The sequence below is a fragment of the Nerophis lumbriciformis genome, linkage group LG17, assembly GCF_033978685.3.
Source record: "Nerophis lumbriciformis linkage group LG17, RoL_Nlum_v2.1, whole genome shotgun sequence".
NCBI classification, from domain to species: Eukaryota; Metazoa; Chordata; class Actinopteri; order Syngnathiformes; family Syngnathidae; genus Nerophis; species Nerophis lumbriciformis.
In genome coordinates, this window is record NC_084564.2 from 13,190,264 (window position 1) to 13,210,000 (window position 19,737).

Sequence of the window (19,737 nt, forward strand, 5' to 3'; positions counted from 1 at the left end):
TTCATACCATAGCAATTTTATCCAACTTCCTTGTTCTCTGTAAGAGAACAGTGAACAAATAAATAATAAATAAATAATAAACCATAGTAAGCAAACAAATATTAAATACATAAATAACCTTTGTCTCAATAAAAAAGGAAAAAAAAGGGTTGAAGATGTTCATCATAATTCTTGTTCTGTGTACTTTGTGAACACTTAAACTGAATCATATTGGTGCTTTGTTTGATTTCTTTGGTTAATCCCTTCCATAATTTAATTCCACATACAGATATGCTAAAGGTTTTAAGTGTTGTACGAGCATAAATTATTTTTCCTCTTATGTTTACATTAGATTTAATTTTCTGCAGATTTATTATGGCTTGGACAGTTTTTAGATTATTATTTTCAAAACAAATAATGAAAAAAAAACAAAAACAGAAGTGTCACTATAATTATTATTTATTATTTTCCATCCATCCATCTTCTTCCGCTTATCCGAGGTCGGGTCGCGGGGGCAGCAGCCTAAGCAGGGAAGCCCAGACTTCCCTCTCCCCAGCCACTTCGTCCAGCTCCTCCCGGGGGATCCCGAGGCGTTCCCAGGCCAGCCGGGAGACATAGTCTTCCCAACGTGTCCTGGGTCTTCCTCGTGGCCTCCTACCGTGCCCTAAACACCTCCTTAGGGAGGCGCTCGGGTGGCATCCTGACCAGATGCCCGAACCACCTCATCTGGCTCCTCTCGATGCGGAGGAGCAGCGGCTTTACTTTGAGCTCCCCCCGGATGACAGAGCTTCTCACCCTATCTCTAAGGGAGAGCCCCGCCACCCGGCGGAGGAAACTCATTTCGGCCGCTTGTACCCGTGATCTTGTCCTTTCGGTCATAACCCAAAGCTCATGACCATAGGTGAGGATGGGAACGTAGATCGACCGGTAAATTGAGAGCTTTGCCTTCCGGCTCAGCTCCTTCTTCACCACAACGGATCGATACAGCGTCCGCATTACTGAAGACGCCGCACCGATCCGCCTGTCGATCTCACGATCCACTCTTCCCTCACTCGTGAACAAGACTCCGAGGTACTTGAACTCCTCCACTTGGGGCAAGAGCTCCTCCCCAACCCGGAGATGGCACTCCACCCTTTTCCGGGCGAGAACCATGGACTCGGACTTGGAGGTGCTGATTCTCATCCCAGTCGCTTCACACTCAGCTGCGAACCGATCCAGTGAGAGCTGAAGATCCTGGCCAGATGAAGCCATCAGGACCAAATCATCTGCAAAAAGCAGAGACCTAATCCTGCAGCCACCAAACCGGATCCCCTCAACGCCTTGACTGCGCCTAGAAATTCTGTCCATAATATTATTTTGTAAATTTTTAAAATTATTTAAATTTTTCATCTTATTAATTTGTATTAATTTATGTGCTTTTTGTCGAACAATTAATTTTTAGTTTATTTAGTTATTTGGAATATGCATACAATATTGTATTGGAGATCTTCTCATGTTTACATTTGATTAAATGTTCTGCAGATTTATTGTAGCTTGGACAATTCAATTAATTCTTAGATTATTATTTTCAAAACAAATAATGAAATAAAAACAAAAACACAAGTGTCACTATAATTATTTATTATTATTATTCATTTTTTAATCTTATTAATTTGAATTAATGTATGTGCTTTTTGTCGCACAATTCACCACTATATACTCACAATGGACTTGAATAGAACGCTTAGGTTCACTGAATAATATCAGTAATGATAATAGTAATATAATCATATAAAAGTGAGGGGGAATATCGATTTCCAGTTGTTTCATTACAGCACGTCCGAAAAGGAGTGGGAAGAAGCAGAGCTTATTTAATCCTACCCCTTTTCATACCATAGCAATTTTATCCAATTTCCTTGTTCTCTGTAACAGAACAGTGAACAAATAAATAATAAATAAATAATAAACCATAGTAAGCAAACAAATATTAAATACATAAATAACCTTTGTCTCAATAAAAAAAAGGGGAAAAAAAGGGTTCAAGATGTTCATCATAATTCTTGTTCTGTGTACACTTGTAGTTTGAACAGTCTCTTAAACTGAATCATATTGGTGCTTTGTTTGATTTCTTTGGTTAATCCGTTCCATAATTTAATTCCACATACTGATATGCTGAAGGTTTTAAGTGTTGTACGTAGGGTTGCGAAATTCCGGGAATATTCAAAGTTGGAAACTTTCCATGGGAATTAACGGGAATATATGGGAATTCATTCCACATACTGATATGCTAAAGGTTTTTAGTGTTGTACGAGCATACAAATGTTTTAAATTAGATTTTCCTCTAAGGTTATATTTCTCCTCTTATGTTTATATTTGATTTAATTTTCTGCAGATTTATTATGGCTTGGACAATTAATTATTAGATTATTATTTTCAAAACAAATAATGAAAAAAAAATAAACAGAAGTGTCACTATAATTATTATTTATTGTTTTGTCAATTTTTAAAATTATTTTCATTTTTTATTTTAATCTTTTAATTTGTATTAATTTATGTGCTTTTTGTCGCACTGCCGGTTATTTTTGTCTATATTTTTATTGTGATTATATTGTGTTTGTTCTACTTTTGGCCAAAGTAAGATAAAGAAAACAATCCGAATTTCTCTTAATTTTTTGTTTTAATGCCATGATTTTAATAGATTTGATAAGGTGTACGAACGTTTCGATAAGATTCGATCCAGTGTACAAACAATTCGATAGGATTTGATCCAGTGTACAAACAATTTGATAGGATTTGATACAGCGTACAAACAATTCAATAAGATTTGATACAGTGTAGAATTGTTTTGATAAGATTTGATACAGTGTACGAACATTTTGATTAGATTTGATAGTGTACAAACCTTTCGATAAGATTGGATCCAGTGTATGAACAACTTAATACGATTCAATCCAGTGTACGAACGATTCGATCCAGTGTACAAACAGTTCAATAAAATTCAGTCCAGTGTACGAATGATTTGATAAGATTAGATCCAGTGTACGAATGATTTGATAAGATTCCATCCTGTGTACAAACGATTCTATAAGATTGGATACCGTGTACGAACGATTTGATATATTATACGAATGATTCGATAAGATTTGATCCAGTGTACGAACAATTCAAAAATATTCCATCCAGTCTACTAATTAGTCAATACAATTTGATCCAGTTTACGAACAGTTTGATAAGATTTGATACAGTGTACAAATTATTCGATAAGATTCCATCCAGTGTACGAACAATTCGATAAGATTCCATCCGGTGTACAAACGATACGAAAGATTCGGTACAGTGTATGAACTATTTGATACAGTGTACAAGCAATTCGATGAAGTGTATGAAAGATTTGATACGATTCGATACAATGTATGAACTATTCGATAGTGTACAAACAATTCAATCCAGTGTACGAACAGTTCAATAAGATTTGATCCAGTGTACGAACGATTTAGTAAGATCGGATACAATGTACAAATAATTCAAAATGATTCAATTCAGAGTACATATTATTCGATAAGATTCCATCCAGTGTACGAACAATTCGATAAGATTCCATCCAGTGTACGAACAATTTAGTAGGATCGGATACAGTGTACAAATAATTCAAGAAGATTCAATACAGAGTACATATAATTACATTCTACGGTTAACATTTTTTTAATGTAAACTATCTTTTTTACACCGCAAGGGAACAAAACCATTCCTGCTTGTGCACACGGCCCTTTAAATGAATAGTCAGGACCTGGGCACCTGGTGCTCAGACTAGATCTGTTTAACCTGAGTCTGTGAGCATGACCTGATGAAGACTACTCCGATGAATACGACAAACGTCTTCCAACACAAACTGAACAGTCCAGCTGCAATCGATTTAATGTCTTGGGAACAGCGCCGTAGCAACAAATTCTGGGCCCCCATTATACAACTTCCCGAAAAAAAACCCTAGCTAGGGAAGAGCGGTATGGTTTGGAATCTAGATTTTAAACAATATTTTATTTAGTATATAAATAATACCATTTTAAAACAAGTTACAGAGGCTCCTAATTTATCTGCTGACATATGCAGTAATATTAGTCATTTCCTGTTGTATTATTTTATTAATAATACAATATAGTAATACTAATTTACTGTTAAAGGCTAGTTAATTTCATTTATAACAAGTTTCTAGCTACACTTGTGTTGAAATGTAATACACTTTTACTTTACATTAGTTTTGGGTGATAGTGCAAATGGTCATACCAATACTGATACTGAAAATGCTCAAGACCATTACATTATACCATTTTTGGTCACAATTATAATCACACAAAAACATAAGATGGTGGTGTAACAATATCAATACAATACTCAAATTATTTCCTACTATTGGCTCTAATTCAGGGGTCTCAGACACGCGGCCCGCGAGACGTTATTTTGCGGTCCGCACCTTAATATGAAAATGTAATGTTAGTGCGGCCCGCGAGTTTTATATGAATTTCAGGGCAATCCTTCTCTCGAATGTCTGCTGATTTTCACCCAAACAACAATATTAAGGGCGTGCCGTGATGGCACTGCCTTTAGTGCCCTCTACAACCTGTACAAACAGCGTGCCAGCCCAGTCGCATGTTGTATTTGGCTTCTGAACACACGTAAGTGACTGCAAGACACACTTGATCAACAGCCATACAGGTCACACTGAGGGTGGCCGTATAAACAAATTTAACACTGTTACAAATATGCGCCACACAGAACAAATACCCAGAATCCCATGCAGCCCTAACTCTTCCGGGCTACAATATACACCCCTGCTACCACCGACCAATCCCCCCCCCCTGTTGTGTTTATGTTGTGTTACGGTGCGGATGTTCTCCCGAAATGTGTTTGTCATTCTTGTTTGGTGTGGGTTCACAGTGTGGCGCATATTTGTAACAGTGTTAAAGTTGTTTATACGGCCACCCTCAGTGTGACCTGTATGGCTGGTGACCAAGTATGTCTTGCAGTCAATTACGTGTAACTACAGAAGCCTAATACAACATGTGACTGGGTTGGCACGCTGTTTGTATGGTGAAAAAGCGGGCGTGACGACAGGTTTATAGAGGACGTTAAAGGCAGTGCTATCACGGCACGCCCGTAATATTGTTGTCCGGGGTGAAAATCGGGACACATTCGGGAGAATGGTTGCCCTGGGACATTGTCAGGAGGGGCACTGAAATTCGGGAGTCTCCCGGAAAAATCGGGAGGGTTGGCAAGTATGTTGCTAGGGCGGGATAGCCATTCAAAGAAGGGGAATTCATCAAAAAGTGCATGTCAGATTTTTTTAAGAAATCTTTTCTTGCGGCCCAGCCTCACCCAGTTTCTGCATCCAGTGGCCCCCAGGTAAATTGAGTTTGAGACTCCTGCTCTAATTAATATTTTTTATTTTTTTGCCCTTGAAGTCCTCGTGTCCAGGGACTTATATCCTGAGTTTGTAAACAAAAACGATAAAGATTTAGTGATTTTGATCTAATCACTGTAGTATATTTGGTATCCTTACAATCAAACTTCTTCTATGTGTACTGTAGCATGTTCTCGTCCTTCACTTGTTATAAATGTATATTATTTGCTGCCATGGAGGAGAGTATTGCCGACTTAGAAGTGGCTTTGCACTGTGGAGGGACATTAGCCGCTAACTTCAGTGGCCGGCGCTGCTGCTGTTTACATCTACTCTCGTCTTCAATAAAGAGAGGTAACGGAGCATGCACATGAAATATTTTGCGGGCATTCCTGGCTCTTGCGTTGTTTTGAAGACAAACTGTTTTGTGCGATAAAGGGTCCATGTTTTTAAACTCGATGACCCTAAAAATGCATAGCTTATCACAAAAAAAGGGCTGAATGTAGAGACACCGACAGTCGCGGAATGGGTTGACATTGTACACATTTGCATTATGGAAAAACCATCGTATTGCCTCAGTGTTGAAATTGATCAATTTTAGCAAATGTTGTCAAAGTGGACAGAATATGTGAAACCAATTAGATCAGATTTCAAGTGAGGCTTACCGAACTTAGTAAAATATGCTTCCTCCTATATCTTAAATTAGAATTTAAGACGGTAGGCTCCCTGTTGGTTTGTTTTGTTTTTCTTTTCGACCAAAAATGTACAGAAAGTGCAAAACAAAATGCGAAACGAATGCTGAAAATGCGATGTGTGAAAGCTTCTAATAAAAAAAAATTTATTAATTAAATTTGTGGAGGGAGATATGGCCAGCGCTGCCTGCAAGAGCAAAGGTCACCGCCTCTGTCCATAGTGCTGAGGACAGAGCACCATCAGACGGGGGCATTGCACTGCTGCCGGCGAGACACAGCTGGCAGGTGATTAGATTTCACAGGTGGTACGTGTTAATCTAATCATCTGTTTGTTGTCTTTAACAGTAAGCGGCCGGGAGCAGGAGAGGAAAGAGGATACGGACGTGACTGAAAAGTCATGTTCTGCGGGAGAAAGATTTTGATAAAAACCTATGTACATTGAAAACTTTGTTAAAAACTGCACGCTTGGCTCATGTGCCGTGTCTACAGTGGAACTGCTCGGAAGCAAAATGAAATTAAATAAAAATACCTAGCGGATTTTTATCGATTGTAGTGGCTGCTACCGACGCAGCCGAATCGCTGTAATATTAAATTGAATAATTTATTTGTATACTTATATAAACTTGAAAAGGTTACTTCAAACACTTCCTAGTTAATGTTTTTTATTATGCTGGTAGTTTCAGATGATTTATTGCCAATATACTGTATCTTCATCAAGTAAGAAATGGCGCCGACATGCCTGTTGTGTCGCGATACAACTTTCCCACTTCCGATATGATACCGATATTGGAGCGTTGTGTATTGGCTGATACTAATATCAATCCAATAAGATATTAGCACAAATATGCATACTTTTATTATTTTGTTGTGTGTTAGAAAAGGCTTGTTCAAGTGAAATGAGTCAAACAGAAAACGATGGAAGCTATGAAAAACACTAAATTATTATTTATGCTGTCTTAGTCAAGTGTTTTTTTTTTTTTTTTTGCAAAACCTATGGAATCACTAAAATTCATTAAATTAAGCTTGTGATGCAGTAAGTTGAATGATGCAAACACATTTGTTACTGGATACTTTGTATGTGTAGTTAATATGCAACTATAAATGTTTCATACTTGTTTATATACACAAATGTGGCGTTTTAGACTGCAATATTGTTCAAATAAGGACACTTGTGTTTAGCTCGTGTGTGCTTAGCTGTTGTGTAGCTGCGAGGTCCAAAAAGGAGATGTGCTCGGTGCATCTCCCGCCACTAACCACCTGTGCATGTGTCGTCACTATTAGTATTTAAAATAAAATAAAACGTGTTATTGCTTTCTCCTCTTCTTTAAGAAAATTGCTTAACTTGTTTGTATACTTAAGAATGCTAGAATATTCCTGTTCTAGAAAGTAATACAGCTTTCATGATCTACTCTAATATTGTACATGGTCATTGGTATATATTGTATATATGTTATAGACATAATATAATGTATCTGTATATATATTATTCTGTACACATATGTATATATTCGTATATATGTTAGATTTTTTTATTGCTATATTGGTCTATTTATACCTGCATTGTCCTTTCCATCCTTACACTTTCCATCATTGTAACTGAGCTACTGTGTTGAACAATTTCCCTTGTGGATCATTAAAGTTTGTCTAAGTCTACTCATCTAAGTCAGTGGTTCTTCAATTTTGTTCACCAAGTACCGCCTCAGAAAACACTTGGCTCTCTCCAGCTCCCACCATAGTGACTAACATTAAACTACAATAGCATAGTAGGCTTATGCATTCATTAAAAACAAGAAATAACTTTTATTTCACGCAAAAGTTTCTCGTGCGCACGTAAAGTTTTCCCGTGAGCACAAGAAACATGGAGAAAATATATTTTTTTAGATATGTTTCTTGTGCTCACGGGAAAATTTTTGCACGAGATACATATCTAAAAAAAAAAAAAATTCCCCATGTCCCTTTAGGGGCTTTGTAATATTGAACATTTTGGCCACTGTAACATTAAAAACAGTTTGAACAGTAACACTGTCTTTGAATTTTTTAATTCAGTGATTCTTAGGCGTACCACTAGGTGGAGCCCTCGTACCACAGTATGAGAATCAGTGATGTAGGTTAAAAACTAGAGATGTCTGATAAAGGATTTTTTGCCCATATTGTCCAACTCTTAATTACCGATTCTGATATCAACCGATACCGATATATACAGTCGTGGGATTAACACATTATTATGCCTAATTTTGTTGTGATGCCCCACTGGATGCATTAAACAATGTAACAAGGTCTTCCAAAACAAATCAACTCAAGTTATAGAAAAAAAGTGCCGTATTTATTATTGAAGTCACAAAGTGCATTTTTTTTTAACATGCCTCAAAACAGCAGCTTGGAATTTGGGACATGCTCTCCCTGAGAGAGCATGAGGAGGTTGAGGTGGGCGGGGTTGGGGGGAGGGGGGGTAGTGGGTTGCGGGGGGTGCATATTGTAGCATCCCGGAAGAGTTAGTGCTGCAAAGGGGTTCTGGGTATTTGTTCTGTTGTGTTTATGTTGTGTTACGGTGCGGATGTTCTCCCGAAATGTGTTTGTCATTCTTGTTTGGTGTGGGTTCACAGTGTGGCGCATATTTGTAACAGTGTTCAAGTTGTTTATACGGCCACCCTCAGTGTGACCTGTATGGCTGTTGACCAAGTATGCTTGCATTCACTTGTGTGTGCGAAAAGCCGTAGATATTATATGATTGGGCCAGCACACAAAGGCAGTCCCTCTAAGGTTCATTGGCGCTCTGTACTTCTCTCTACGTCCGTGTACCACTTGGTACAGCGGCGTTTTAAAAAGTCATACATTTTACTTTTTGAAACAGATACTTTTTGAAAAGGTCATTTCAAACATCAGTATTCAAGGACAACTTTAAAACAAATGTGCATATCAGTGGTGGGGGTTAAACTATGGAATTCTCTTTACAATGAGATAAAAGATTGTAAAAACATATTCCAATTGAAAAAAATATATAAAGATAGAACAATAAGATCATATGGACAGCCATAAGTGTTTACATTTTGCTTTATATTTATTATTTTACTTATTTTTTGCCTGGTTTTGTATTTGTTTTGTATCATCCCGTGATGATATTACTTCTTTTGTTTTTTGTTTTTTTTTGTTCGGTTTGTACTTCATGAAGTTTTGCACTTGTGTTTTTTTGTGTGTGTTTTTTGTTGTTGTTTTCGTTATATTTGGATGTAATTGTTGGTGTATAAATCATTAAGACTACGTATTATGTTGAAGGGGGCAGGAAAATATACGATTTTTTCTTCATCCTGCTCCTTCTAAGGCAGGGGTCGGCAAGCTTTACCAGTCAAAGAGCCATTTTGACCAGTTTCACAAATTATAGAAAACAATGGGAGCCGCAAAATTTTTTTAAATTTTAAATGAAATAACACGGCATACAAACAAAGTTTTTCTTTTGCTTTGTGCTATGTGCCATGTATAAACCAGGGGTCACAGACACGCTGCCCACACCTTTATCTGGAATTTTTAAGCTGGTGCGGCACGCGGGTTTTGAATGAATAGCGCTTGTAAACGTCATGCGTGCCGTGATGGTACAGCATATAGCGCCCACTACAACCAGCGTGCCTGATAAGTCACATGTTGTATGGGGCTTTCGCTTGCTCACGTAGTTGAAAGCAATACATACTTGCTCAACAACCACACAGGTTACACTGACGGTGGCGGTATAAAAAAAACTTTAACACTCTTACTAATAATGCGCCACACTGTGAACCCACACCAAACAAGAATGACAAACACATTTCGGGAGAACATCTGCACCGTAACACAACATAAACACAACAGGACAAATACCCAGAATCCCATGCAGCCCTAACTCTTCTGGGATACATTATACACCCCCGCTACCAAACCCCGCCCACCTCAACCGACGCACAGAGGGGGGGGTGTTGATGTGTGAGGGAGCAGGCTTGGGGTGGGGGCGGGGTTTGGTGGTAGCAGGGGTGTATATAGCCCGGAAGAGTCAGGGCTGCATGGGATTCTGGGTGTTTGTTCTGTTGTGTTTATGTTGTGTTAAGGTGCAGATGTTCTCCCGAAATGTGTTTGTCATTCTTGTTTGGTTTTGGTTCAAAGTGTGGCGCATTATTAGTAAGAGTGTTAAAGTTGTTTTATATGATCACCGTCAGTGTAACCTGTGTGGCTGTTGACCAAGTATGCCTTGCTGTCAAGTACGTGTGCAAGCAGAAGATGTATATTGTATAACAAGTGTTGGGCTGGCACGCTGTCAATACAGATTGTAGAGGGCACCAAATGTTGTACCATCACGGCACACCCTTAATATAGCTTTAAGGGTGAACATCGGTGAATATTATTCCCGGGAGTTTTCTGCGAGAGGCACTGAAATCTGGAAGTCTCACGGGACAATTGGGGGGTTCGGCAAGTAAGCTGCTGAGCCGCATCAGAGTGACCAAAGAGCCGCGTGCGGCTCCGGAGCCGCGGGTTGCCGACCCCTGTTCTAAGGCATTGGTGTGTAAATGCATAACTGAATAATTGTGGTATAATTGTCTATCAAAGATGCACATCAATGAAGGAGATAAATAAAAATGAAATGAAATGAAAAATGAAATACCGATAATTTCCGATATTACATTTTAAAGCATTTATCGGCCGATAATATCGTCAGTCCGATATTATCGGACATCTCTATTAAAAACAGGAAATGAAAAACGGGTCAGGGTTAAATAAGCTTTGCTTCTTCCTCCTCCTTTTCGGACATGTTCAAATGTGCAGTTGCCAACATGCAATGTTCTTGTAAGTAACGAACAAACCAAACCGAAAATAGCATATCTGCAGCATCTCTGGATAAAAGTAATGCAGACAGACTCCATATCTTTGCTGCTGCAATCGGATTGTCTTACAAAGCGACCCCCAGAGGGACGAGGGGGAGGAAGGCGAGCTAATATTCAAAATCTAATTTGCTAACAGAAGCCGGGAGCTAATTGAATTTCCTGCGTCAATTTCGAAATCTGTCACATTTCATACTCCGACATATTCCTCATGAAGCAGGTAACTCAATCTGCGAGCGCCACCACGTGACAAATATCACTTTTGAGCGCATGACGCGTCGCCTTGACACCGCCTTAATTGTTCAAACGTCTCATGTGCGCCCTGCATCTTCAATCTTGGCGAAATATGGCGGGGGATAATAAAGTGTTGGCAGACAGAACCTTCATTCTGACATTGCACATCTCAGCGTCTCCTCCACTTTATCTAGCAGGTCAAGGATCCTCCGCAACTGTAAATCAAGCAACTGTTTGAGGATGGCTGCTGTTCCCAGATAAGAAACTCATCACTCCAACGTGTACAAGCTGCTAACAGAGGTGACTCCCTGCACGCGTGTGTGTGTGTGTCAAATATTCACATTCACTAAAACCTTGTGTGGCTTGAAGACACGCGCTGACTTTTTGTGTGGTTTTCACTCTTGTGGCTTCAGAAGTATTAAAAAAAACCATAAAAGCAGGATTATGAATATTCACAAACCTATTTTTTGTCTTTTTTGCCTGAATGCTTCATTAAAACAGACATTGTTGCTATGGCTCTTTACTAACAGGAATTTCACCTTATTATACTGTGAGAAAGGTTTTAAATATGCGGTGCTTCTTCATACTCTTTTTCGGTCATGCAAAATTGTGCAAGTGCGGATATGATGTTGTTAAATGTAACATCGTTTCATACAGGGGTGCTCACACTTTCTGCAGGCGAGCTACTTTTCTATTGATCAAGTCGTGGGGATCTACCTCATTCATATATATAATTTATATTTACTTATTTATGAAATATATGTTTTTGTTAACAAGTTAAAGGTGTATAATGATAATGCAAGCATGTTTAACACATATAGTTAATATTGTTAATACATTAAAGGTGTTTAATGATAATACAAGTATGTTTAATACATATAGTTAATATTGTTAACAAGTTAAAGGTGTTTAAAGATAATGCTAGCATGTTTAACACATAGTTAATATTGTTAACAAGTTAAAGGTGGTTAAAAATAATACAAGCATGTTTAACACAAATAGTTAATATTGTTAACAACTTAAAGGTGGTTAAAGATAAAACAAGCATGTTTAACACATATAGTTAATATTGTTAACAACTTAAAGGTGGTTAAAGATAATACAAGCATGTTTAACACATATAGATTCCTTTCTTTCATGAAGACAAGAATATAAGTTGGTGTATTACCTGATTGTGATGACTTGCATTGATTGGAATCAGACAGTGGTGATAACGTCCGCATTTTCGAATGGAGGAGAAAAAAAAAGTCCTCCTTTCTGTCCAATACCACATGAAAGTGGTTGGTTTTTGGCATCTTATTTGTCCAGCTTCCGTACTCCTTTGTATACACTTTACAAGAAATACATTGTCGGCAAACTCCGTAGCTTGCTAGCTTGTGCACGCCAGCTTTCTGAGACTCTTATTTTGGTAGCGCAGGCAGGATGAAGCAGAGCTTTTATTGTGCAACTGTGCAGTCGGTCTTTGGAGTTTTGACGACAGGTACGGCGCCAGAGTCTGTTGAAATAAAGTGTTTCTCGCCTTCCAGTCGGTAATTTGAATGAGCTGGCAGCAGCCAGCGTCATCTCAGAAGACCCTCGGGTGCCGTGAATGTCAATCAAGTGACGAAAGTGACGTCATAGTGAAGATTTATGATCGCTCATTTTTAGGACTATTTTTTTAATGCCTGGCTGGTGATCGACTGACGCACCCTCCGAGATCGACCGGTAGATCGCGATCGACGTAATGAGCACCCCTGGTTTAATATAAACAGTAAGAGTTGGATTGCATGTTCAGTAGGGCAGTGTTTTTCAACTAGTGTGCCGTGAGATACAGTCTGGTGTGCCGTCTGAGATTATGTATCCATCCATCCATTTTCTACCGCTTATTCCCTTTTGGGGTCGCGGGGGGCGCTGGAGCCTATCTCAGCTACAATCGGGCGGAAGGCGGGGTACACTCTGGACAAGTCGCCACCTCATCGCAGTGAGATTATGTAATTTCACCTAATTGGGTTAAAAATATTTTTTGCAATCCAGTAATTATAATCCGTATATGTGAGTGTTGGTGCTGTCTAGAGTGCAGCAGAGTAACCGTGTAATACTTTTCCATATCAGTAGGTGGCAGCAGGTAGCTAATTGCTTTGTAGATGTCGGGAACATGGTTTGTTGCCGTGATCACAATATGCAGACAGCGGGAGGCAGCGTGCAGGTAAAAAGGTATCTAATGCTTAAACCAAAAGTAAACAAAAGGGGAATGCCACTAAGAAAGGGCATTGAAGCTTAGGGAAGGCTACGCAGAACGAAGCTAGAACTGCAAAGTAAACAAAAACAGAATGCTGGACGACAGCAAAAACTTACAGCGTGTGGAGCTGAGACGGCGTACACAAAGTACACCCGGACATGACAATCAACAAAGGATAGCAACAACTTAAATATAGGGATGTCCGATAATCCGATATTGTCCAACTCTTTAATTCAACCGATACTGATATAAACAGTCGTGGAATTAACACATTATTATGCTTAATTTGGACAACCAGGTATGGTGAAGATAAGGTCCTTTTTTTTTAAATATTAATAAAATAAAATAAGATAAATAAATTAAAAACATTTTCTTGAATAAAAAAGAAAGTAAAACAATATAAAAACAGTTACATAGAAACTAGTAATTAATGAAAATGAGTACAATTAACTGCTAAAGGTTAGTACTATTAGTGGACCAGCAGCACGCACAATCATGTGTGCTTACGGACTGTATCCCTTGCAGACTGTATTGATATATATTGATATATAATGTTTGGGTTGGTGCACTAATTGTAAGTGTATCTTGTGTTTTTTTATGTTGATTTAATAAAAAAAACAAAAACAAAAAAACGATACCGATAATAAAAAAAAACGATACGGATAATTTCCGATATTACATTTTAAAGCATTTATCGGACATCTCTACTTAAATAGTCTTGATTTCTAAAACAAAGCAGGTGCGAGGACATGAAACTGCTACAGGGAGAACCAAATAAACTAAAACCAAATGAATTGTGTGACAAATAGCACATAAATATCAATTAATAAGATTTAAAAAAATTAAAAAATAAATAATTAAAAAAATTGACAAAACAATAAATAATTATAGTGACACTTCTGTTTTTGCTTTTATTTCATTATTTGTTTTGAAAATAATCATCTGATAATGAATTGATTCGTCCAAGCCATAATAAATCGGCAGAAAATTAAATCAAATGTAAACATAAGAGGAGAAATGTAACCTTAGAGGAAAATCTAATTTAAAACATTTGTATGCACGTACAACACTTAAAACCTTTAGCATATCAGTATGTGGAATTAAATTAGAGTATGGATTAACCAAATAAATCAAACAAAGCACCAATATGATTCAGTTTAAGAGACTGTTCAAACTACAAGTGTTCACAAAGTACACAGAACAAGAATTATGATGAACATCTTGAACCCTTTTTTTTTATTGAGACAAAGATTATTTATGTATTTAATATTTGTTTGCTTACTATGGTCTATTATTTATGTGTTCACTGTTCTGTTACAGAGAACAAGGAAATCGGATACAATTGCTATGGTATGAAAAAGGGGTAGGATTAAATAAACTCTGCTTCTTCCTACTCCTTTTCGGACGTGCTGTTATAAAACAACTGGAAATGTGTGATGCTTTACATTGTATTGTATGCATGTTCCAAATAAACTGAAACCAACAAGTTAAAATATGTTCAGTGGCAAAAAAGGGCCCTGTAGTGCAGCATGTGTTATCTGGAGTGTGTCATTAGAATAGTGAGGCTTAGTCCAATTTCACAGGTAATACAGTGTTTAACGTGTACATTTCCATCATTTGTACCTCAAATTCAGCATGTTTGTGGACATCTTCGGCTCGCTGTCTATTCAGAATGAACTCTGCCTCGTTGGCCACCCGGACTATGTGGTCCTTCATGGCGTGGCACAGTAACCTAGGGAGAGAGGCAATGCATGAACCCTTTATAGAGCCGTGGCGAGCTGTAGGATCGAGGACTTGGTGGGAGCATTTCCAAGTCCTCTCTGCAGCGTGAAAAGTAGCTCCATTAGAGCACCGGAGCCTGTCTTCACGCTCCTGATTGACGGATAGTCGCCTCCCACTGACCGCGGCGTCCTCCCAGCGCCGCTGACAAGTCTGGCCAGAGAGGAGTTTACACGCAAACCCAAATTTCTGTTTTAATCCCACTAGCTTTAATCACTGAAAACACCCGGGCTATTGTGAGAAGGTTACACGCCATTTTACACGTCATTAGGCCGGCTTTGTTTTTTGTGTCGTCTGCCTGCTGTCCCAGGAAGCAGGAAGAGGAACGCAACAATAAAAGTCTTCAATCGGCGTGTTGGACAGCTGCTCTGTTCTTGGAATCACTCATGACAATGTAGGAGAAAATTGTACAAAAATAGAAGCCTAATATTATATTCTTTGAGGTAGTGCTGAAAACTTGATACATTTTAGCACGATTTTGCGTTAATCCAAAGTTTGCATTCATCACAAAATATCATTCCGTTTTGTACAATGTTACAGTACATATTTTTACACAACATACCGTATTTTTCGGAGTATAAGACGCTCCGGAGTATAAGTCGCACCAGCCGCAAATGCATAATAAAGAAAGAAAAAAAACATATATAAGTCGCATTTTTTGAGGAAATGTATTTGATAAAAGCCAACACCAAGAATAGACATTTGAAAGGCAATTTAAAATAAATAAAGAATAGTGAACAACATGCTGAATAAGTGTACGTTATATGAGTCATAAATAACCAACTGAGAAGGTGCCTGGTATGTTAACGTAACATATTATGGTAAGAGTCATTCAAATAACTATAACATATAGAACATGCTATACGTTTACCAAACAATCTGTCACTCCTAATCGCTAAATCCCATGAAATCTTATACGTCTAGTCTCTTACGTGAATGAGCTAAATAATATTATTTGATATTTTACGGTTAATTTCACACATAAGTCACTCCTGAGTATAAGTCGCACCCCCGGACAAACTATGAAAAAAAACTGCGAGTGATAGTCCGAAGAAATACGGTATGCGTCGTAGTCCTCATTGCAAGTTCGGTTATTAAATGTTTATCGTTGATTAGGCAATTTAGTGGAAAATGTACACAAAAAATAAACACAATATGACCTTAAAGACCTGTTTTTATCGAATATTGGCCTAATCATTATTAACTTGAAAGGCATAGTTTTGTGTTTAAATATTGAATCGCAATTTCACTCAAAATTGTCATGATTAATGGTAGACGGATAAAAAATGTTGTCATTAATAAGTGTACTCTATACAGATCATTTTCACATGTTTATTACCATGACTGGACAATTTGTTTGCTTCAATGAACATTATACTTTTTTTAAAAGGTCAACACAAAAAACTAAATAAACATGCTTTTAATGACAATAACAAAAAATTACCTGCAGTGCCAGAAGTTTGTATTTTGCAGGAATACAGAATTTGTATTCCTGCTGTAGGGGCACTTGCATTCAGGAGGAGGAGCTACATCATGTTTCGATGCCAGTTTCACACGTTAATAATTAATTAATGTGGATTGTTATGATCATGTTTTCATTGTCAAAGATTGGTAATGTAATCTGTGATGTTTCTCCCTGAATAAATGCTTCTGATAATTTGTACATTACATGTTTTAGAAGTTAATGATATTCATATACATGTGCATGACAATCTGGTAATAAAATGTAATATTCAGCCTGCTAAACATTTTGTAATTGTGAACTATTAATCAGAAGAGGTAAAAAAAATAATACACACCTTATTTCAATCTGTCAGAAAATAATTATTTACGTAGAAATATCACAGATTACATGACAAAACACCTTTGACAAAGCATGGTCAAAATATAAGACGATTTTTCATTTTGTTTTGGTAGTTAGACTGGATGTAACGCGTAGCGCTATTAATATGAAGCCGGAAGCGTGTGATTGGTTTGGGAAGAGGTGTCTTGACATGTTTTGACGACGTGAAAGTCTTCGATAAAAGTGACTTTAGACTTCCTGCTTACCGTCTTTCTTCTCTATTGAGTTTTTATCCCATTTTACTAAAGCAGTTCGTATAACAATCTACACTTTATGCACTTAACCGTACTCCTAACACGGAAGTAAAGCTCCACCTCTCTGCAAGCGGAAAAGCGCGTCCGGGAGAACGACTTGTCATGTCGCACCCCCGGCCAAACTATGAAAAAAAACTGCGACTTATAGTCCGAAAAAATACGGTAAGCGTCGTAGTCCTCATTGCAAGTTCGGTTATTAAATGTTTATCGTGATTAGGCAATTTAGTGGAAAATGTACACAAAAAATAAACACAATATGACCTTAAAGACCTGTTTTTATCGAATATTGGCCTAATCATCATTAACTTGAAAGGCATAATTTTGTGTTTGTACTCGGGCTGTCAAACGATTAAAATATTTAATCGCAATTTCACTCAAAATTGTCATGATTAATGGTAGACGGATAAAAAATGTTGTCATTAATAAGTGTACTCTATACAGATCATTTTCACATGTTTATTACCATGACTGGACAATTTGTTTGCTTCAATGAACATTATACTTTTTTTAAAAGGTCAACACAAAAACGAAATAAACATGCTTTTAATGACAATAACAAAAGTACCTGCAGTGCCAAAGTTTGTATGTTGCAAAAACACAGCATTTGTATTCCTGCTGTAGGGGCACTTGCATTCAGAGGAGGAGCTACATCATGTTTCGATGCCAGTTTCACACATTAATAATTAATTAATGTGGATTGTTATGATCATATTTTCATTGTCAAATATGTTTGGCAATGTAACCTGTGATGTTTCTCCCTGAATAAATGCTTCTGATAATTTGTACATTACATGTTTTAGAAGTTAATGATAATCATATATGTGCATGACAATCTGGTAATAAAATTTTATATTCAGCCTGCTAAACATTTTGTAATTGTGAACTATTAATCAGAAGAGGTAAAAAAAATAATACATACCTTATTTCACTCTGTCAGAAAATAATTATTTACGTAGAAATATCACAGATTACATGACAAAACACCTTTGACAAAGCATTGTCAAAATATAGGACGATTTTTCATTTTGTTTTGGTAGTTAGACTGGATGTAACGCGTAGCGCTATTAATATGAAGCCGGAAGCGTGTGATTGGTTTGGGAAGAGGTGTCTTGACATGTTTTGACAACGTGAAAGTCTTCGATAAAAGTGACTTTAGACTTCCTGCTTACCGTCTTTCTTCTCTATTGAGTTTTTATCCCATTTTACTAAAGCAGTTTGTATACCAATCTACACTTTATGCACTTAACCGTACTCCTAACACGGAAGTAAAGCTCCACCTCTCTGCAAGCGGAAAAAGCGCGGGAGAACGACTTGTCATGTCGCACCCCCGGCCAAACTATGAAAAAAAACTTCGACTTATAGTCCGAAAAAATACGGTAAGCGTCGTAGTCCTCATTGCAAGTTCGGTTATTAAATGTTTATCGTGATTAGGCAATTTAGTGGAAAATGTACACAAAAAATAAACACAATATGACCTTAAAGACCTGTTTTTATCGAATCTTGGCCTAATGATTATTAACTTGAAAGGCATAGTTTTGTATTTGTACTCGAGCTGTCAAACGTTAAAAATATTTAATCGCAATTTTACTCAAAATTGTCATGATTAATCGTAGACGGATAAAAAATGTTGTCATTAATAAGTGTACCCTATACAGATCATTTTCACATGTTTATTACCGTGACTGGACAATTTGTTTGCTTCAATGAACATTATACTTTTTTTAAAAGGTCAACACAAAAACAAAATAAACATGTTTTTAATGACAATAACACAAAATTACCTGCAGTGCCAGAAGTTTGTATTTTGCAGGAATACAGAATTTGTATTCCTGCTGTAGGGGCACTTGCATTCAGAGGAGGAGCTACATCATGTTTCGATGCCAGTTTCACACGTTAATAATTAATTAATGTGGATTGTTATGATCATGTTTTCATTGTCAAATATGTTTGGTAATGTAACCTGTGATATTTCTCCCTGAATAAATGCTTCTAATAATTTGTACATTACATGTTTTAGAAGTTAATGATATTCATATACATGTGCATGACAATCTGGTAATAAAATGTAATATTCAGCCTGCTAAACATTTTGTAATTGTGAACTATTAATCAGAAGAGGTAAAAAAAATAATACACACCTTATTTCAATCTGTCAGAAAATAATTATTTACGTAGAAATATCACAGATTACATGACAAAACACCTTTGACAAAGCATGGTCAAAATATAAGACGATTTTTCATTTTGTTTTGGTAGTTAGACTGGATGTAACGCGTAGCGCTATTAATATGAAGCCGGAAGCGTGTGATTGGTTTGGGAAGAGGTGTCTTGACATGTTTTGATGACGTGAAAGTCTCCGATAAAAGTGACTTTAGACTTCCTGCTTACCGTCTTTCTTCTCTATTGAGTTTTTATCCCATTTTACTAAAGCAGTTCGTATAACAATCTACACTTTATGCACTTAACCGTACTCCTAACACGGAAGTAAAGCTCCACCTCTCTGCAAGCGGAAAAGCGCGTCCGGGA

At 37.3% G+C, this 19,737-nt stretch overlaps 1 protein-coding gene across 4 annotated transcripts in view; it reads right to left on the reverse strand.

Annotated features, from left to right (window-relative positions):
* Positions 1–19,737, reverse strand: part of LOC133614516 (neurobeachin-like) — a 726,573-nt gene that overhangs the window by 357,617 nt on the left and 349,219 nt on the right. For all 4 annotated transcript variants that reach the window (XM_061972518.1, XM_061972517.1, XM_061972519.1 and 1 more), the window contains one exon: positions 14,959–15,067. In XM_061972518.1, the coding sequence (XP_061828502.1) occupies positions 14,959–15,067 (109 nt within the window). The remainder of the gene's footprint in view (positions 1–14,958; positions 15,068–19,737) is intronic.